This window comes from Bison bison, unplaced genomic scaffold (genome assembly GCF_000754665.1).
Source record: "Bison bison bison isolate TAMUID 2011002044 unplaced genomic scaffold, Bison_UMD1.0 scf7180017864072, whole genome shotgun sequence".
Taxonomy (NCBI): Eukaryota; Metazoa; Chordata; class Mammalia; order Artiodactyla; family Bovidae; genus Bison; species Bison bison.
The window spans coordinates 12843330-12857760 of NW_011494644.1; the positions used below are offsets into that span (position 1 = coordinate 12843330).

Sequence of the window (14431 nt, forward strand, 5' to 3'; positions counted from 1 at the left end):
CCATGAACACGGCTTTCCCGGAGGCCTCGTGGGCCTGGCGGAATGGCATCTGGGAGAGCCAGGGAGGAGGGCAGTGCTGACACAGCTTTCTCCACCCCTTGTTCTTTTGGGGTGCTGGCGCCCCCATGGCCCCCCCCAACCCTGGCCTGGGGAACATCCCTGTCCCCTGGCCCCTCCACCCTGGCTGCCCCACACTCACCCCTTTTCGGACCAGGTAGTAGGCGAGGTCAGTGGCTAACATGTCAGGACTCAGAGCCCGTCCCATGTTCTCACGGTGAATCTGGGGACAGCAGGCCAGGCCAGCAGTGAATCCAGGGGCCCTGGGTCCTGGAGCTGCCCGCCCCAGACCCACCCCGCTCAGTCAGGATGTCCCCTGCCTTGGACAGACCCCCTCTCACCCACCCTGTCCTGCTTTCTGCTTGAGCTACCATTTCCCAACTATTGACAAGTGTTAGCTGTGTTACCAGGGCTGCCTCCTGATCTTTAGAATGCATCAGAACCACCTGCAGGGTTGATTAGACTATAGATCGTGTGGCCTATCCCCAGAGCCTGTGATTCAGTGGGTCTGCAGGGGGGCCTAGGATTGCAGGTCTGTCAAGTTCTCAGGTGATGCTGATACTGCTGATCCCGGGACCACACTTTGAGAACCACTACTTTAGAGACGTACCCTGAACTATATTTAGAAATGAAATTATATGCCAGGGATTTGGTTAAAAACAATGGTGAGGGGGATGGAGGGAAAAAAAAAAAAAAACAATGGTGGGCGGGGTAGTGGGTAAAGATAGTTGAATGGAGAATGGCCTGTGAGCTGACTGTTGTTTAAGCTGAATGCTGTTACTATGTAGGGGTTCATTATGTGTGCATGTGTGGCTGCTCAGTCGTGTCTGACTCTTTGCGAACCCATGTACTGTAGCCCGCCAGGCTCCTCTGTCCATGGGATTTCCCAGGCAAGAATACTGGAGCAGGTTGCCATTTCCTCCTCCAGGGGATCTTCCCAACCCAGGGATCGGAGCCAGGTCTCCTGCATTGGTAGGTGGATTCTTTTACCACTGTGCCATTGGGGAAGCCCAGGGGTCATCATACATCCTCTCCACTGTTGTATATTGAATTCTCCCACAGTAAGTGTTTAAAAAAGAAATCTGGTTAGGCCAGTTGAGGGGGCTCCTTGGATCTAACCCACTTCCATTCTCCTGCAGCAGCTTAACTGTGTCTCTTCACTGTTCCCAGGGCAGGACCAAGCACATACCTCCTCCCTCTGCCCCAGGTCTTCCGGACCCACCCACACCTGCCTCCTCTCAAGATCACCCTCCTGGCACACCACCCCCAAGTTTGAGAGCCTCGGGGAGAAGAGGTGTGTCTTGCCTGCAGGGTAGAGATGACACCAGTGGCCACTTGGAGGACAGCGCTCATGGTGTCGGACACTTCAAACACAGCTTCCTTGTCTTCCTGGGAGACACGTGGCAGGAAGTAAGGCCCCAGGAGCTGGGTCCCCACGGAGGCACCCCCACTGCCTCCCACTGGGAACACACAGCACCTCATACACCCCACATTGAAGAAGAGGAGAGAGCTCTCAGGGTGGTCAAGGGCTGGGTGTACATGATGGGAGGTGGCAATTCTGTGGGGCCCCTGCCCAGATGAGCCAAGACCCCAAGAACTGGTGTGTGAGGTAGAACAGGCGGGTCCCGAACCTGTAAGTCCTTGTTGTAGGTGCTCGGAAGTCCCTTGAGTGTCATCAGGAGCCCAGCACACTGCGGGGAAAGGGAGGACTTGGGAGCTTGTCCAGGATGTTCCCTCTGGACCCTTGGGTCAGCCCTGAGGCTGTGCCCCCTTCCCTGCCTGGCTCACCCGCCCAAACACTCGCCCCGCCTTGCTCCGGATCAGCTCCAGGCTGTCTGGGTTTTTCTTCTGGGGCATCAGACTGCTTCCGGTGCTGGAGACACAGATGTTGGGGCTGAAGGGGCTCCTGCGCCACTTGGCTGGTCTGCTGGGCAACTCTGCCCAGGGTGGGGGTGGGGAGGAATCAAGCCCTTCCGGGGGCTGCAGGGCTAGGCGAGGGTGGGCACAGCCTCACCTGTAGGCATCTGAGAGCTGCACGAAGCTGAACTCCTTGGTGCCATAGAGGATGAGATCCTCAGCCATCCTGCTGAGGTGGGTCATGCACAGCGAAGCCCAGAACAGGAACTCGGCTTGTGGGAGAAAAGAGAGAGCAAGCTGTCTGCTCACCAGGCCTGTCTTGCTGCTCACCCAGTCTGGAGAGGCTCCAGGTGGGCCATACGGGGGTGGCAGGAAGCTGGAGAAGAACCAGGGTGGGGGGAACAGAGGCAGCACACACTGCAGGGGACTGGCCCTGGAGGACAGGCGGGCTGGCTCCCAGGTTGTTATTGTTTAGTTGCTAAGTCGTGTCTGACTCTCTTGCGACCCCATGGACTGCAGCCCAAAAGGCTCCTCTGTCCATGGGATTTCCCAGGCAAGAATCCTGGCATGGATTGCCATTTCCTCCTCCAGGGGGTCTTCCCGACCCAGGGATCAAACCCGCATCTCCTGCTTGGCTCCCAGGACTCACCCACAAAGTCTCGCTCACTGGTGGCATCCATGCTGTTGAGAGTGATGGCCCCAAAGTCCAGTTCTGAGTGAGGCGGGAAAGGGAAGGCAATAGGGCTGGGCTGGAGGGCTGGGAAGGGCCTTCTTCCTTCCCCGAACCAGGTTGCCCAGCCACCTCCCCCTGGACCCCTTTTCAGGGAGGCAGAGTAGGGAGGGACAGGAGTTGAGGAGGTCTCTTGTACAGGTCCCAGGAGGGAGGTGGGAGTCCTGAGTCTCCCTGGCTCTACGTACCCCTAGCATGGCCTCCCCAGGCCACTCTAGCCTCATGTCCACAGAAACAAACCAGAGTTTCACCCGGACCCCTGCCCTCTCTAGGTGTGTGTCTGTGGGACCTGGCAGGTACTGAGGATGGTCTCCCAGGAAAGGAGGGGCAGGGTGCCTCACCTGCTCGGAGCAGTTCCCGGTCCACACCCAGGGGGTTGCCTGCGATGGCCCCGCTGCAGAGTGGGGTGGGGTTCTGAGTGACCAGGGCTCCCACAGGCAGGCCCTGGCTGCACACACATGCACACGCATGCTGTGCGCTGGTTGCCAGGGCCAGAGCCTGGTCAGCTTGGGAGCCAGACACCTGTCCCCACAGGTGGGGAAACACAGCTGGCTGGCTCTCCAGGGAGCCCTGGCTTTGCTGTGACATACTCGTTCTCATCTTAGAGCTGAGGGCCCATGTATGGTCCCCTTCCCACCCTGGACAGGGAGGCTGATCACCTGGCTTCCTGTCCCCCTCTGTCCTTCCTGGCTCCTCCTCTTCTGCTGAACCCCTAGGACCATGTTAACTAGGTGGCAGGAACCCCACTCCACCCTCTGAGCACTGGGCCCTGCTCACCTCCCCAGGGGCAGGACGTTGATCCGCTTCCGCACCTCCAGCAGCCTTTCAGAGTCTCTGGTCAGAGCCACCGCATGGCTGTGGAAGGCCAGGAGGCCAGAGCGTCAGGGCAGCCTGGCCTGGCCCCTCCCCTCTGCCACGCCCCCAGTCACATCCTCCATCGCGAGTCTCCATCATGACCCCTCTGACCTCAGGATCCAGTGGCTCCAGCGGATCGGCTGAGCCCTCTGCAGGTGTGTGTACCCTGGGAAGAGGACATCACGTTCCCTGAGGGGAAGAGCAAGGACAGGGTGTGTGAGGGGCTCTCAAGATTCAGGTGAGGCCTGCCTGTCACACTTGGGACCCTGCAGGCCTGGAGCCCTCTTGGGAACAGCAGGGCAGGCTTGCCAAGGATCTGCCTGTTTGAGGGACCAAGTGACCTCCTGAAGACAATACATGGTGTCAGCGAAGGTTGGGAAGCAGGCAGTGTGCTGGGCCGTGGCTGTGGGGCCTCCAGGGGGTGAGTGTAGGACCTGATGTAGATCACACCTTCAGCTCCCGCCTCTGCACCTTGGCAGCAGATCTGGGCAGGAGCCAGGGCAGGGAGGAAGGTGCACGGCCGGTACCACTGGCACTGAAAGGCTGAGTTTGTGAGCATGAGAGGAGCCCTGGAGGAGCCCAGAAAAGCTGGGAACATTTTAGCGTAGGCTACACAGTAGCAGAGATGCTGTGGGTGATGGTTCTGGTTTGTTAATATTAATGACTTTATTGATATATAATTAATATACCAATCACCCATTTAAAGTGTACCATCACCCCAAGAGAGAAACCCTTACTCATTAGCACTCACTCCCTATTCTCCCAACACCTGTCTCCCACAGGATGACATTTCTGGGCCCTTGTTTTCCCCTAGTTGTGAAGTCAGTGAAACTGGGGTTACTGGGAGTTGGGACAAGGAAGGCTCAACCCCGTCTCTGACACAAGTAGACTCTTCTCAGCAGTCATGTCACAGAGCTTTGGGATGAGGTCAGTGGGAGGCAGCCCTCAGCTCTCTCCTTTGCCTGTGGTGCTGGGCAGCGATGGGCGACCTGAGATGCAGGCAGCTGAGAAGGGACTCTCTGGCAGCCCCAGCAAGCCAGCCCCTTCCTCAGGCTTCAGGGCACCTGCCTGGTGCCTTAGCCTCCAGCCTGTGAATCCACAAAGGGTGAGCTCCCCTGCGTGTCAAGCTGGGCCAGCTGTGGGTAGGCGATGCTGAAAGAAATGGCCCACTGCTGGCTGCTCTGCCTCACTCGGCCCAGGAGTTCTGGGGCTCCCAGTACCCCAGAGCCTGGCCCCCCTGCCCTCTTCACCCTGCCACTTAGGTCTGGCATTCAGGCTGCCTGTCTCAGGGGAGCAGAGACCTTGGCTGCCCTCCTGGCCCTCTCTGCCACCTGGTGACCCCGGGACTCACGCCTCTGCCCGATCCACCATGGTTCTGATGAGTTCGCAGAGGAGGGCTGAAAGCATGGAGCAATTCTGCCGCATCCACAGCCTGAGGTCAGTGACCACCTGGGGGGAGGAGGAGCTGGCACTCAGGGACTCAGCCCTAACTCTGCTCCCTGGACCCCCCAAGGTTAGGAAGGCCCCCAGTGCGGGGCAGGGAGGTGGCAGCACCTGGTCGTTCCGACTTCGTCCCGTGTGCAGCTTCCCCGCGGTTTCACCAATGAGCTCCTGGGGGTGGAGAGAGGCATGCAGTTGGGGTCTGCCTGCTCACAGCCCTGTGGGGTCAGCTCAGGCAGTTCCACTTCCTCCCTGGCCTGTGACTCTCCCTCCCTGCCCTGGGGTCCCCTGGATCTGCCTAATCTCTGCCATCTCTGCTGCTGCCTCCTGCTCTGAGGTCCCAGTGATGAAGTGAACAGAATGGTGGTGCTTATGCTCAAGTGGCCCCAGGCAAGGCAGAGAGGGGAGGGGTAGGGGATGAGGCAGTGGGTGTCACACCTTCAGACGCCGCTCGTTGGCCGTATGGATGTCCTCATCATTGGGGTTTAGTTTGAAGGTGCCCCGAGCCCACTCCTCAGCTACCTGCAGAGATGGCAGCAACACAGGGGGTCAGGAGGGCAGGCATTGGCAGCTGAGTCCTGGCAGCATTCCGCCCTTGCGAGCATCTCAGGTCCAGAGCACCTTTCTCAGGAGCCACAGGATCACAGGGGCATTGAGGGATGAAGAGAGATGGTCAGCGCTGCATGTGGTTGAAGGGCACCTCTCTAGGCATCTGATCACTACGAGGGGAGATCCCAAGCCTGTCATCTGGGGATGTTACTGCAGCCTGTACTTGGGGATTTGGTGAAAGCCTGCGTCCACAGCAAGGGGTGAGGGGCATGCTCTGGGGTGGGCCTGGGGGTGTGGAGAGTACCTTGTCCAGGCCATGGAGTATCTGGTCCAGCCCGGCCTTGGTGAGGAGCCCCGCCTTCTCCAGGCCCCGGCTGTAGGCTTTGCTGCCCTGCACGTCCGCCTCCCAGAGGTGCCGGTCGTACGTGATGGACGAGTTGAACTTTTCCATGATGGGGTCCACTGTGCCCACAAACCGGCCACCCCATAGCTTCCCGCTCTGGCCAGAAGGGCAGAAGCGATTAATCTCCTCCCCCCTTGAGAACAATGCCTCCCACAAAGAGCCCTCAGGAGAGTTACCCAGTCTGATGGCAGTGGGAGCCAGTGGGTAGGGTTATTCTCACTGGACAGATAAGGAAACTGAGGCTCAGAGAGGGTCAGGAGCTTTCCAGAGTCGGTCAGGGAGTGAATGTGGGAACCTGACTGGACACTGAAGTTAGGGTTCTTTCCCATCATGGGGCACTGAGGACATAAGTTCTCCTCTGTCCCCCTGCAATGTCCCAGACTTCTGTTAGCCACCTAACCATAGGCCTTTATATAACCTCTCTAATCTCAGGGTTGCCCCTCTACACAAAAGGAATAAGAATAGTATTTATCTGGTGGGGTTGTTGTGAGTATTCAGTTAGATTAAGCTAATTGCGTATACAGCACAGTGCCTGGTACTCAGTAAATTCTAGATATTATTCAGGGAGGGGCCGAGGACTACCAGGGGTCAGGGTGTGCATTAGCTCCACTCCTGTTTTCTGCATGTCCCCCTGGGCTCTCCACCACCACCCCAGGCTGGGAGCTGACACTTCAGTGCCCAGCAACCTCAGCTGCCAGTGGACTCTGCCCTGCAGATGCAGTCTCTGCCCTCCCTGTGAGCTGGACCCGCCCCTCGCCCTCATGCTGCCCCGCCAAGCCCAGATCTCCAGCAAAGCACCACGTGGGGCCCTGGTCCTGACCACTGGGGCCCAAGGGCCTCGGCCAGCCAGTCAGGATGCAGAGCCAGGCCTTCAGCAAGGCGTCACCTGGCATCCCCTCCCCCAGCAGGCCCCTGGACTCCCTTCATGTGTTGTTAGTAATAACAGCTATTTAACAACTGGGGCTGCAGCCAGACCAATTAGTGCCAACCCACAGGACAGCCTGGGGCAAGCAGAGGTCGCCCAGCGCCCTGGACTCCTGAAGGCAGTCCATTCTGCAGTGGAGCTTGGGTCCAAGCTCCTACGCTGCTGGCAGGCTTAAAAGGACTCCAGGGGGATGTCAGAGTGAGATGCTACCACATGTACACCAAGGGAGGGGCGAGGTGGCAGCAGAGGGCACGGCTATGAACCAGGGCATAACTGGGCCAGAAAGATGTGAGGGGTGAGGGGAGAGGGACATTGATTGGCTGAGAGAAAAGAGCAATAGCTATTTTTCTTTTTTAATTTTGCCATGCATGCAGGTAGTGGGATCTTATTTCCCTCAACCAGGGATTGAACCCTAGCCCTCAGTGGTGAAAGCCAGGAGTCCTAACCACTGGACCGCTAGGGATTTCCCAGCAATAGTCAATTTAGAACACACACAGGAAACACCAGTGTTATCCCTCTTAATGTCATTAGCCATGATTTATGAACACCTACTATTGCTTGGCCCTGTGCTAGGCATTTCCAGATGCCGTTATACCCTCTATGAGGTTACCCCTATTTTACAAATGAGGAAATATGCTCAGGGAGGTTGAATGACTGCTTCAGAAACCAAGTCTGTTTGGCTGCAAAGCCCAGGCCCTGCCACAGGCCCTCTGACATGACCCAGAAGCTAGCAGAGCAGACAGTCTTAACCCATTTATTCAGTAAACAAACTGAGGCCCAAGAGGAAGTGACTTGCCAGCTAATGGGTGCCAGAGGGGTCTGGAACCCACACCTTGTGATTCCCAGGCCCAGGGTTCCCTTCTCGGCATCAAGCAAACAGCCCTTTTACCTGAAAGTTTCAAAGCAATGACCTCACCATCCGGTACCTCACAGAGGAGGCAGACAGCTAATATTCTCCCCATCAGCCAGGTAAATCGAGGCCCAAGAAAAGGGATCTGTGCCTCAGACTCCTGCCACTCGGTCAGGGAGAGAACCCAGGAGTCCTCTGGCTCTGAGGGGGAGGGGCCAGTGGGACAGGAAGCCACCAGGTCCTGAAGCCACAAGGCACGATTCCCTGCCTCCTGGCTCTTAACAAACACAAGAATCACAGGGACAACTGCTAAGGCAGGGGAGGGGCACAGGATGGGGAGGGGTGGGGTGGGGTAGGGGGTGAGTGGGAGGGAAGAAAGGAATGAACAGGTTGGGAGGCTGAGTGAGTGGGAGGCACCTTTCCCCGCCAGGCCGAGAGCGCTGTCAGGTCAGGTGAGGTCAGAGCTGCTTTCCCCAGGAGTGCGGGTTGGTGGGTTTGCCACACAGGCTGGGGAGGGGTGAGGGACGCGGAAGAGCAGATGGTGGTGGGGACACAGGAAAGAAGGGACAAAATTATCTTCCGGGCTCTGGCAGGTGCGCCAGGGAGCCTGCTTGGAGCCAAAGAGGACAGTACCCCAGGGCGACAGGCGCAGGTCACGCCCCGGCTGGCTCCCAGGGCGCCCCTCGTCCCCATTTGGAGGCTTGGAGGACGAGCGTCCCCGAGGTCCCTCTCACCTCCGATGCCATGTTGGGCGGTTCCTTGTCCTCCGGGAGCCTAGGTCCTCCGGGTCTAAAAAACAAGGCGGGACTGACGACCTCCTAGGCCACCGGGCGGGGTCCCCCGGGCGGGTCCGACACCGGGTTGGGGCACCGCGCCTGTCGGAGGGCAGTCGGTGGAGGAGGCGGACGTGGGCAGCGCCCAGCGCGCTCTCCCGGGTCGTCTGCGTCCTCCGCTCCCGCCCGTCCTGCCAGTCCGGCAGCCGAACACTTACGCCGCCTGACCGCGCCGCGAGTCTCTTGCCCAGCCGCTGCGCTGGGCTTTTCTGGCTGGGAAATCGTCAGCAGCGGCTCGGCGCTGTCCCCGCCTCCAGTCGGTGGACACACCAATCCCAGGCGGCCTCTCCAGGTGGGCGTTGCCTCCCCCCTCCAATCCGGGTTGTGGCGGAGCCGTCTCCGGAGCGGATTTGAGCTTGAGCGGCCCCAGTGAGAGGGTAAGGGACTGGAAGGGTGGTGCCTGGGCGACAGTGCTCAAGGCTGCAGACTGTTCCGGGCCCTGGAGACCCGGGAAAGGGGTAGAGGTAAAGACTCTGGGCCGCACCTGGCGGGCTCACAGGACATGAAAGGTGAAAAGCCACGCCCGATTCTTCATTCATTCAACAAACTCGTACTCGATACCGCCTATGTGGTAGGTACAGTTTATTAGACACTGAAGAAAAAGAAATGATGCCTGCCTCAAGAAGTTCATAACAAAGCATAGACAAGGTGTGCAGCGGGACACAGAGGACAGCGCAGAGTGGGGCGTTTATCTTGGAGTATTCAGGAAAGATTTTCTTGACATGATTAATTATTCAGCAGAAATGATAGCCCGGGTTCTAGGGATTAAGGAGTCTCGAACTTCTGCTCTGGAAATTCTACATTCTGGGGTAGATGTCCCCTGAGTTGGGTCTTGGAAGATGAGGGTTTGTTGTTCAGTCGCCAAGTCCGACTCTTTGGGACCCCATGGACTGCAATACTCCTCTGCCTCCACTATCTCCGGAGTTTGCTCAAATTCCTGTTCTTTGAGTCGTTAGCTCAGCGAAAAGGGGAGGGGTTAGAACATTCCCTTTAGGGGATGGGCAGCCTGGGCAAGGTTCGGGAGGCCAGAGGCGGGAAAGTGAAAGACCTGCTTGGAGAATAGGAAACCATTAGAGTGGCTATAACAAAGGGTCAGGGGCTTGAGGATGGCGGTGGGGAGGAGAAGTAGGAAGTAGGTTGGGACAAGTTTGTAAAACGGCCTTGAAAGTCAACTGAGAAGGTTTGGACCAATAGCTGGAATACCTCGTGGGTTGAATATTTTTAGCCCTCACTCAAGTGTGGGATTACTTGGAGTTCCTAGAATTCATAAAGCTGTTGCAAGGTTTCCTAAATGCTCTTCCCTATGCCTGGAAAACCGTCCCCTCCCTGTCTTGCTACTCCCTTTCATCCATCAATATTGGAGCCAGTGTTGGAAAGACTCCCCACTGATGCAGATGCCTAGCTCTGGGCTCCTGTATGCTCCCAGGAAAAGAGGGAGACTGGGAGGGAAAGGAAACATTCTTACATCATCACATCTCCTGAGCATCTTCAGAAATCCAAAGCTCTGGCTCCTGCCTGAGGGAAGAAAAGGTTAAGGAAGAAATTTGGAGATAGCCGGAGGCATTTCCAGTATATAAATAGAACAACAAACAAAATGACAATGATAACTAATACTTCTTGACTTCTAATTGTGTGCCAGGCTCTATCTATGCTGAACATATTATATAGCGATTATGTACTTATATCCTCACAACCACCCTCTGTGGTCAATGCTATAATTATTCCCATTCTGCTGATGAGAATACTGAAGCTGGGAGTCCCAAAACACCCAGCTAGGAAGTAGCAGAGCTGAGAATGACCTTCAGGAGTACAACCACAAAGCCAGTGTTCTGTGCAGGCAGCAAGAACATCCATCTGGGGAGCCTTGACTCCAAGCAAATCTGTGTTCATTTTCTTTGCCAGCTTGGGGGTCCAGGACTGGTCAGACAATGAATCATACCCATTTTCAGCTGAGACCTGAGTGCTGTATGGAATTTACCTTCCTTGGGAGACTGGAAACTTTGGTCTCTGTCCCCTGAAATGTCCACATTGGTACAGCAAAAGGGTCTAGGAAGAATTTAGTGTAGAACAGGGAGAAATCCTTAATGTTGGCAGAAGACAGGCGAGGTTGGAGTTGACCAGATAAGAGTGAGAACCCTGGCTTGGACACTTCTTGACCACTCTGTGAGCTTCACTGTCCTCTCTGTGACTCGGGCTGATCATAGTGCTTAATTCTGAGAACTCCTGAGAGAAGTGAATGAGACCATGCTAACACCACGCCTGGTACATATCCTGAAGGAGATTTGGTGAGGATTTGATGAGTGTACAATTGTGAAAGGCTCAGATCAGCTCTCTGGCAGCTTGTAAGCACCAAGCAAATCTTAGTATTCTACACTCTCCCTGGGTGACTTCACTTTAAAGGCTTCAATTTCTACTTAAACCTTCAAAAGCTCTGTGATTTTTTTCTGAGCTCTAAACCTGAATGCTTTAATGTTCAACAGGATATTTCTCCTTGGAGGACATACATGAATCTTTGCTCTTGTTCTAGCCCTTTGTATATCCAGTACTTAATACCTCTGCCTAAAAAATTAGCTGTTAAGAAAAAAAAACAAAACTATTTTCTAGGATAATGTGCTTTGGAGGGGAACAACAGAGACTCCACAGGCAGTCTCAAGTTAGGAAAGTTGCAGGGGGGCTCTGAGTGGGGACAGGCCAGGCAGGAATTTCAGCTATGTGGCCTGGGTTACCTTTTTATGCAGGCTCCTTGTGGGCAGCCTTCCCTTGGGGTTGGGCCTCTCTCCTGACTACTTGGCTGTCCCCATGGGATAGATTGGGTGGCTGCATATGGCCTGAAAAGTCTTAGGGGAGCATCTGTCAGAGAAACAAGTGTAGCCATCTTATCATGGGGCCCTCAGAAGTACTCACCTCTTCTGTGGCAGCCCATCCTTGAAGCCTTGGCCTTGTGTGTTCTTCCCTGCGCCCAGTTCAAACACCCCTGGCTTTGGGACGCCTCTCTACCTCATTAGTCATCCCCTCCTCTGTTCCATAGCGTCTAAACACAGGGGATTGTAGTTATTGATGTCCAGAGCTCGTTCACAACTAGGCTGGCAGCCAGCCAGGGCAGGAGGTGTGTATTATTCATATATGTATCATCACCACCCAGTGAGCCATCAGTACATGTTTGTTGAGTGAATAACACAACGGGGAATCTCCACATGAATTAGGCCATCTGGGTTTGGGTTGGCATTTTATTTACTTGTTGATTTTTAAAGTAAATTAATTGTTTTAAAAATACTTTTGTAGGGAGTTCCCTGGTGGTCCAGTGGTTAGGACTTGGTGCTTTCACTGCTGTGGCCCTGGGTTCAACCTTCAGTCAGGGAACTAAGATTCTGCAAGCCATGTGGCTTGGCCAAAAATTTTTTTTTCTATTTTGTAGTTTTAAAATAACATGTAAAAAAATAAAATAAAATAACATGTATATTGAAAAACATTTAAAAAATTGCAAATGTGTAAAGTTAAATGTTAAAAATTCCCCTCACTTCCCTTCCAATGCAGGTGTCACAGGCAAATACTGGTAAAAACCATTTTAACAACTTTATTGATATATAATCCAAATATCTTACAATTCACCTATTTAAAGTGTACACTTCATTGTTTTTTTTGGTAAATTCACAGGAATGTGCAACCATTATCACAATCTAATTTTAGGACATTTTTGTATCTCTCCAAAGTAACTCAGTACCCATCAGCTTCCCATCACCACCTCTACCCGCTCCCAACCCTAAGCAGCAACTACTAATCCACTTCCTCTCTAAAGGTTGTTTTTTTTTTCTTTTTGCCTATTCTTGGACATATCATATAAATGGAATCATATAATATGCTGTCTTTTGTGTCTGGCTTCTTTCACTTAGCATGTATTTGAGGGTCTTCCATGTTGTAGCATGTATAAGTACTCCATTCCTTTTTATTGCTAAATAGTATTCCATTGTATTAATACTGCATGTTGCATTTATCCAGTCATTAATCACTATTAACAATTTAATACACTTCATGTATTTGTTCAGATTTGCCTGGGTTTAAATCCCTACAGGCCTAGATGAGTGACTCTGGGTAAATTATAATCTCTCCAAGCTTGGCTCAAGTTTCCTCAGTAGTAAAATTTGGATAACAAAGGAAACTACCGAATAGAGTGTCATGACTGTACTGTCAGTAATTATTTTTGTTGAGCACTTAGTATGTGCTAGGCACTTTAGATATCTAACAGATCCATAATTTATACATTAGGGAATTAAGGTTAGGAGAAGTTAAGTAAACTTCCAAGGTTAAATGGCCCCTAAGAAAGTGATGGAGGTAAATAGAATCACAGGCTGCTGGCAAAGCCTGCACTGTTAACTGTTAAAATCATCGAATAGTAAAGCACTTATCAAGAACCTTGCAAAGAGAATGTTTAGTAAATGATAACTGCTATAGCTATAAAAAAAGTGGGAAAAAATTAGCAATTGACTCATTGTCTAAAGACACCAACGGCAAACTTCCCTGGTGGTCCAGTGGCTAAAACTCCATGTTCCCGGTGCAGAGGGCTCTTGTTCCATCCCTAGTTTGGAAACTAGATCCCGCATGTCGCAACAAACACCCAGAGAAGCCAAATGAATGAATAAATAAAAATTTTAAAAGATAGCATCTTAAAAAAACAAAAGACACCTGTCATTCTCATTTTTGGCATATTTCCTTCCAGTCTTAAAGGAATATTTCAAACATACCAAAAATCCAGAAGATAAGACACTGACGGTTCTGTTGATGTCTTTTTGTAAGAACACAAAACTTAGTAGATTAGGTGGTTCTAGCGCCAATACCGGAGAAGGCAATGGCACCCCACTCCAGTACTCTTGCCTGGAAAATCCCATGGATGAAGGAGCCTGGTAGGCTGCAGTCCATGGGGTCGCTAAAAGTCGGACACGACTGAGCGACTTCACTTTCACTTTTCACTTCGCTGCATTGGAGAAGGAAATGGCAACCCACTCCAGTGTTCTTGCCTGGAGAATCCCAGGGACAGGGGAGCCTGGTGGGCTGCCGTCTATGGGGTCGCACAGAGTCGGACACGACTGACGTGACTTAGCAGCAGCAGCAGCAGCGCCAATACTCTTAGATATTTTTTCCCCATGCTTATTTTTCCTTAAATTACTAGTCATACCACATCATTTTCCATCTTTTAAAAATCCTATCTTGAGCATTTCCCCAGCATATAAATTATGCTACATGATTTCTCATGTTACATATATTATACTGTATGGATGAAACAAGATTGATCAATTCCTCATTGCTGAGCATTTACGCTCTATCTCAGCAACATTATCATTACACAGCGATCTTTCTTCAAGTATCTGATAATTCCCTTTGGGCAACTTTCTAGAAAGGCCGAAAGGTCAGAGACTGTGCTTCTCATTAAGGTTCTTTACACTTCCCTACTAAGTAACGCCGATGAATGGGAAATGGAAGGAGGCTGAGGTTTTTTGTTTTTTTTTCCCCCCACCTTTTAGAACGTGTTATTCAAGAATAACACACATACAGAAAAGTGCACCTATGCATGGAGCTCAATGGATTTTCAGAAACGGAACGGAACACACCGCGTACCCAGCACCCAGGTCCAGAAATCGAGCTCCGGGCCGCCTCGCCACTAGCCATCGCTAATATCTGAGGGGTCTTTAACGCCGCAAAGACCTGCTAATCCGATTATGTCTTTGGAAACTTACTAATGTAAGTTAATACTACTTCTATACAACCTAGACAACGAAAACGTGAGCTTAATGTTCTCGCAAACGCTTAACATTCTGATTCCGAGACAGGCGAAGAGCATAGGGGTTCAAATGGCCAGAGGGGCCCGTCCCGCTCGCGGCCCCGCGGGCGTCCTCCAGGCTCCCGGCGTGCATCGCGGCGATCCCGGCGTGCATCGCGG

General features: G+C 53.0%; 1 protein-coding gene across 1 annotated transcript in view; it reads right to left on the reverse strand.

The window, feature by feature from the left end:
• ASL (argininosuccinate lyase) overlaps positions 1 to 8744 on the reverse strand; it is an 11566-nt gene extending 2822 nt beyond the window's left edge. The window contains exons 1-16 of the mRNA XM_010837461.1: positions 8658 to 8744; positions 8401 to 8455; positions 5793 to 5987; positions 5378 to 5461; positions 5054 to 5110; positions 4851 to 4948; positions 3611 to 3688; positions 3422 to 3499; positions 2986 to 3038; positions 2564 to 2626; positions 2072 to 2186; positions 1846 to 1930; positions 1689 to 1748; positions 1363 to 1446; positions 200 to 280; positions 2 to 49 (exon numbers count right to left, since the gene is read on the reverse strand). Coding sequence (XP_010835763.1) covers positions 2 to 49; positions 200 to 280; positions 1363 to 1446; positions 1689 to 1748; positions 1846 to 1930; positions 2072 to 2186; positions 2564 to 2626; positions 2986 to 3038; positions 3422 to 3499; positions 3611 to 3688; positions 4851 to 4948; positions 5054 to 5110; positions 5378 to 5461; positions 5793 to 5987; positions 8401 to 8412 — 1191 coding nt within the window. The 5' untranslated portion in view covers positions 8413 to 8455; positions 8658 to 8744. The remainder of the gene's footprint in view (position 1; positions 50 to 199; positions 281 to 1362; positions 1447 to 1688; positions 1749 to 1845; positions 1931 to 2071; positions 2187 to 2563; positions 2627 to 2985; positions 3039 to 3421; positions 3500 to 3610; positions 3689 to 4850; positions 4949 to 5053; positions 5111 to 5377; positions 5462 to 5792; positions 5988 to 8400; positions 8456 to 8657) is intronic.
• Positions 8745 to 14431: the final 5687 nt, after the last annotated feature.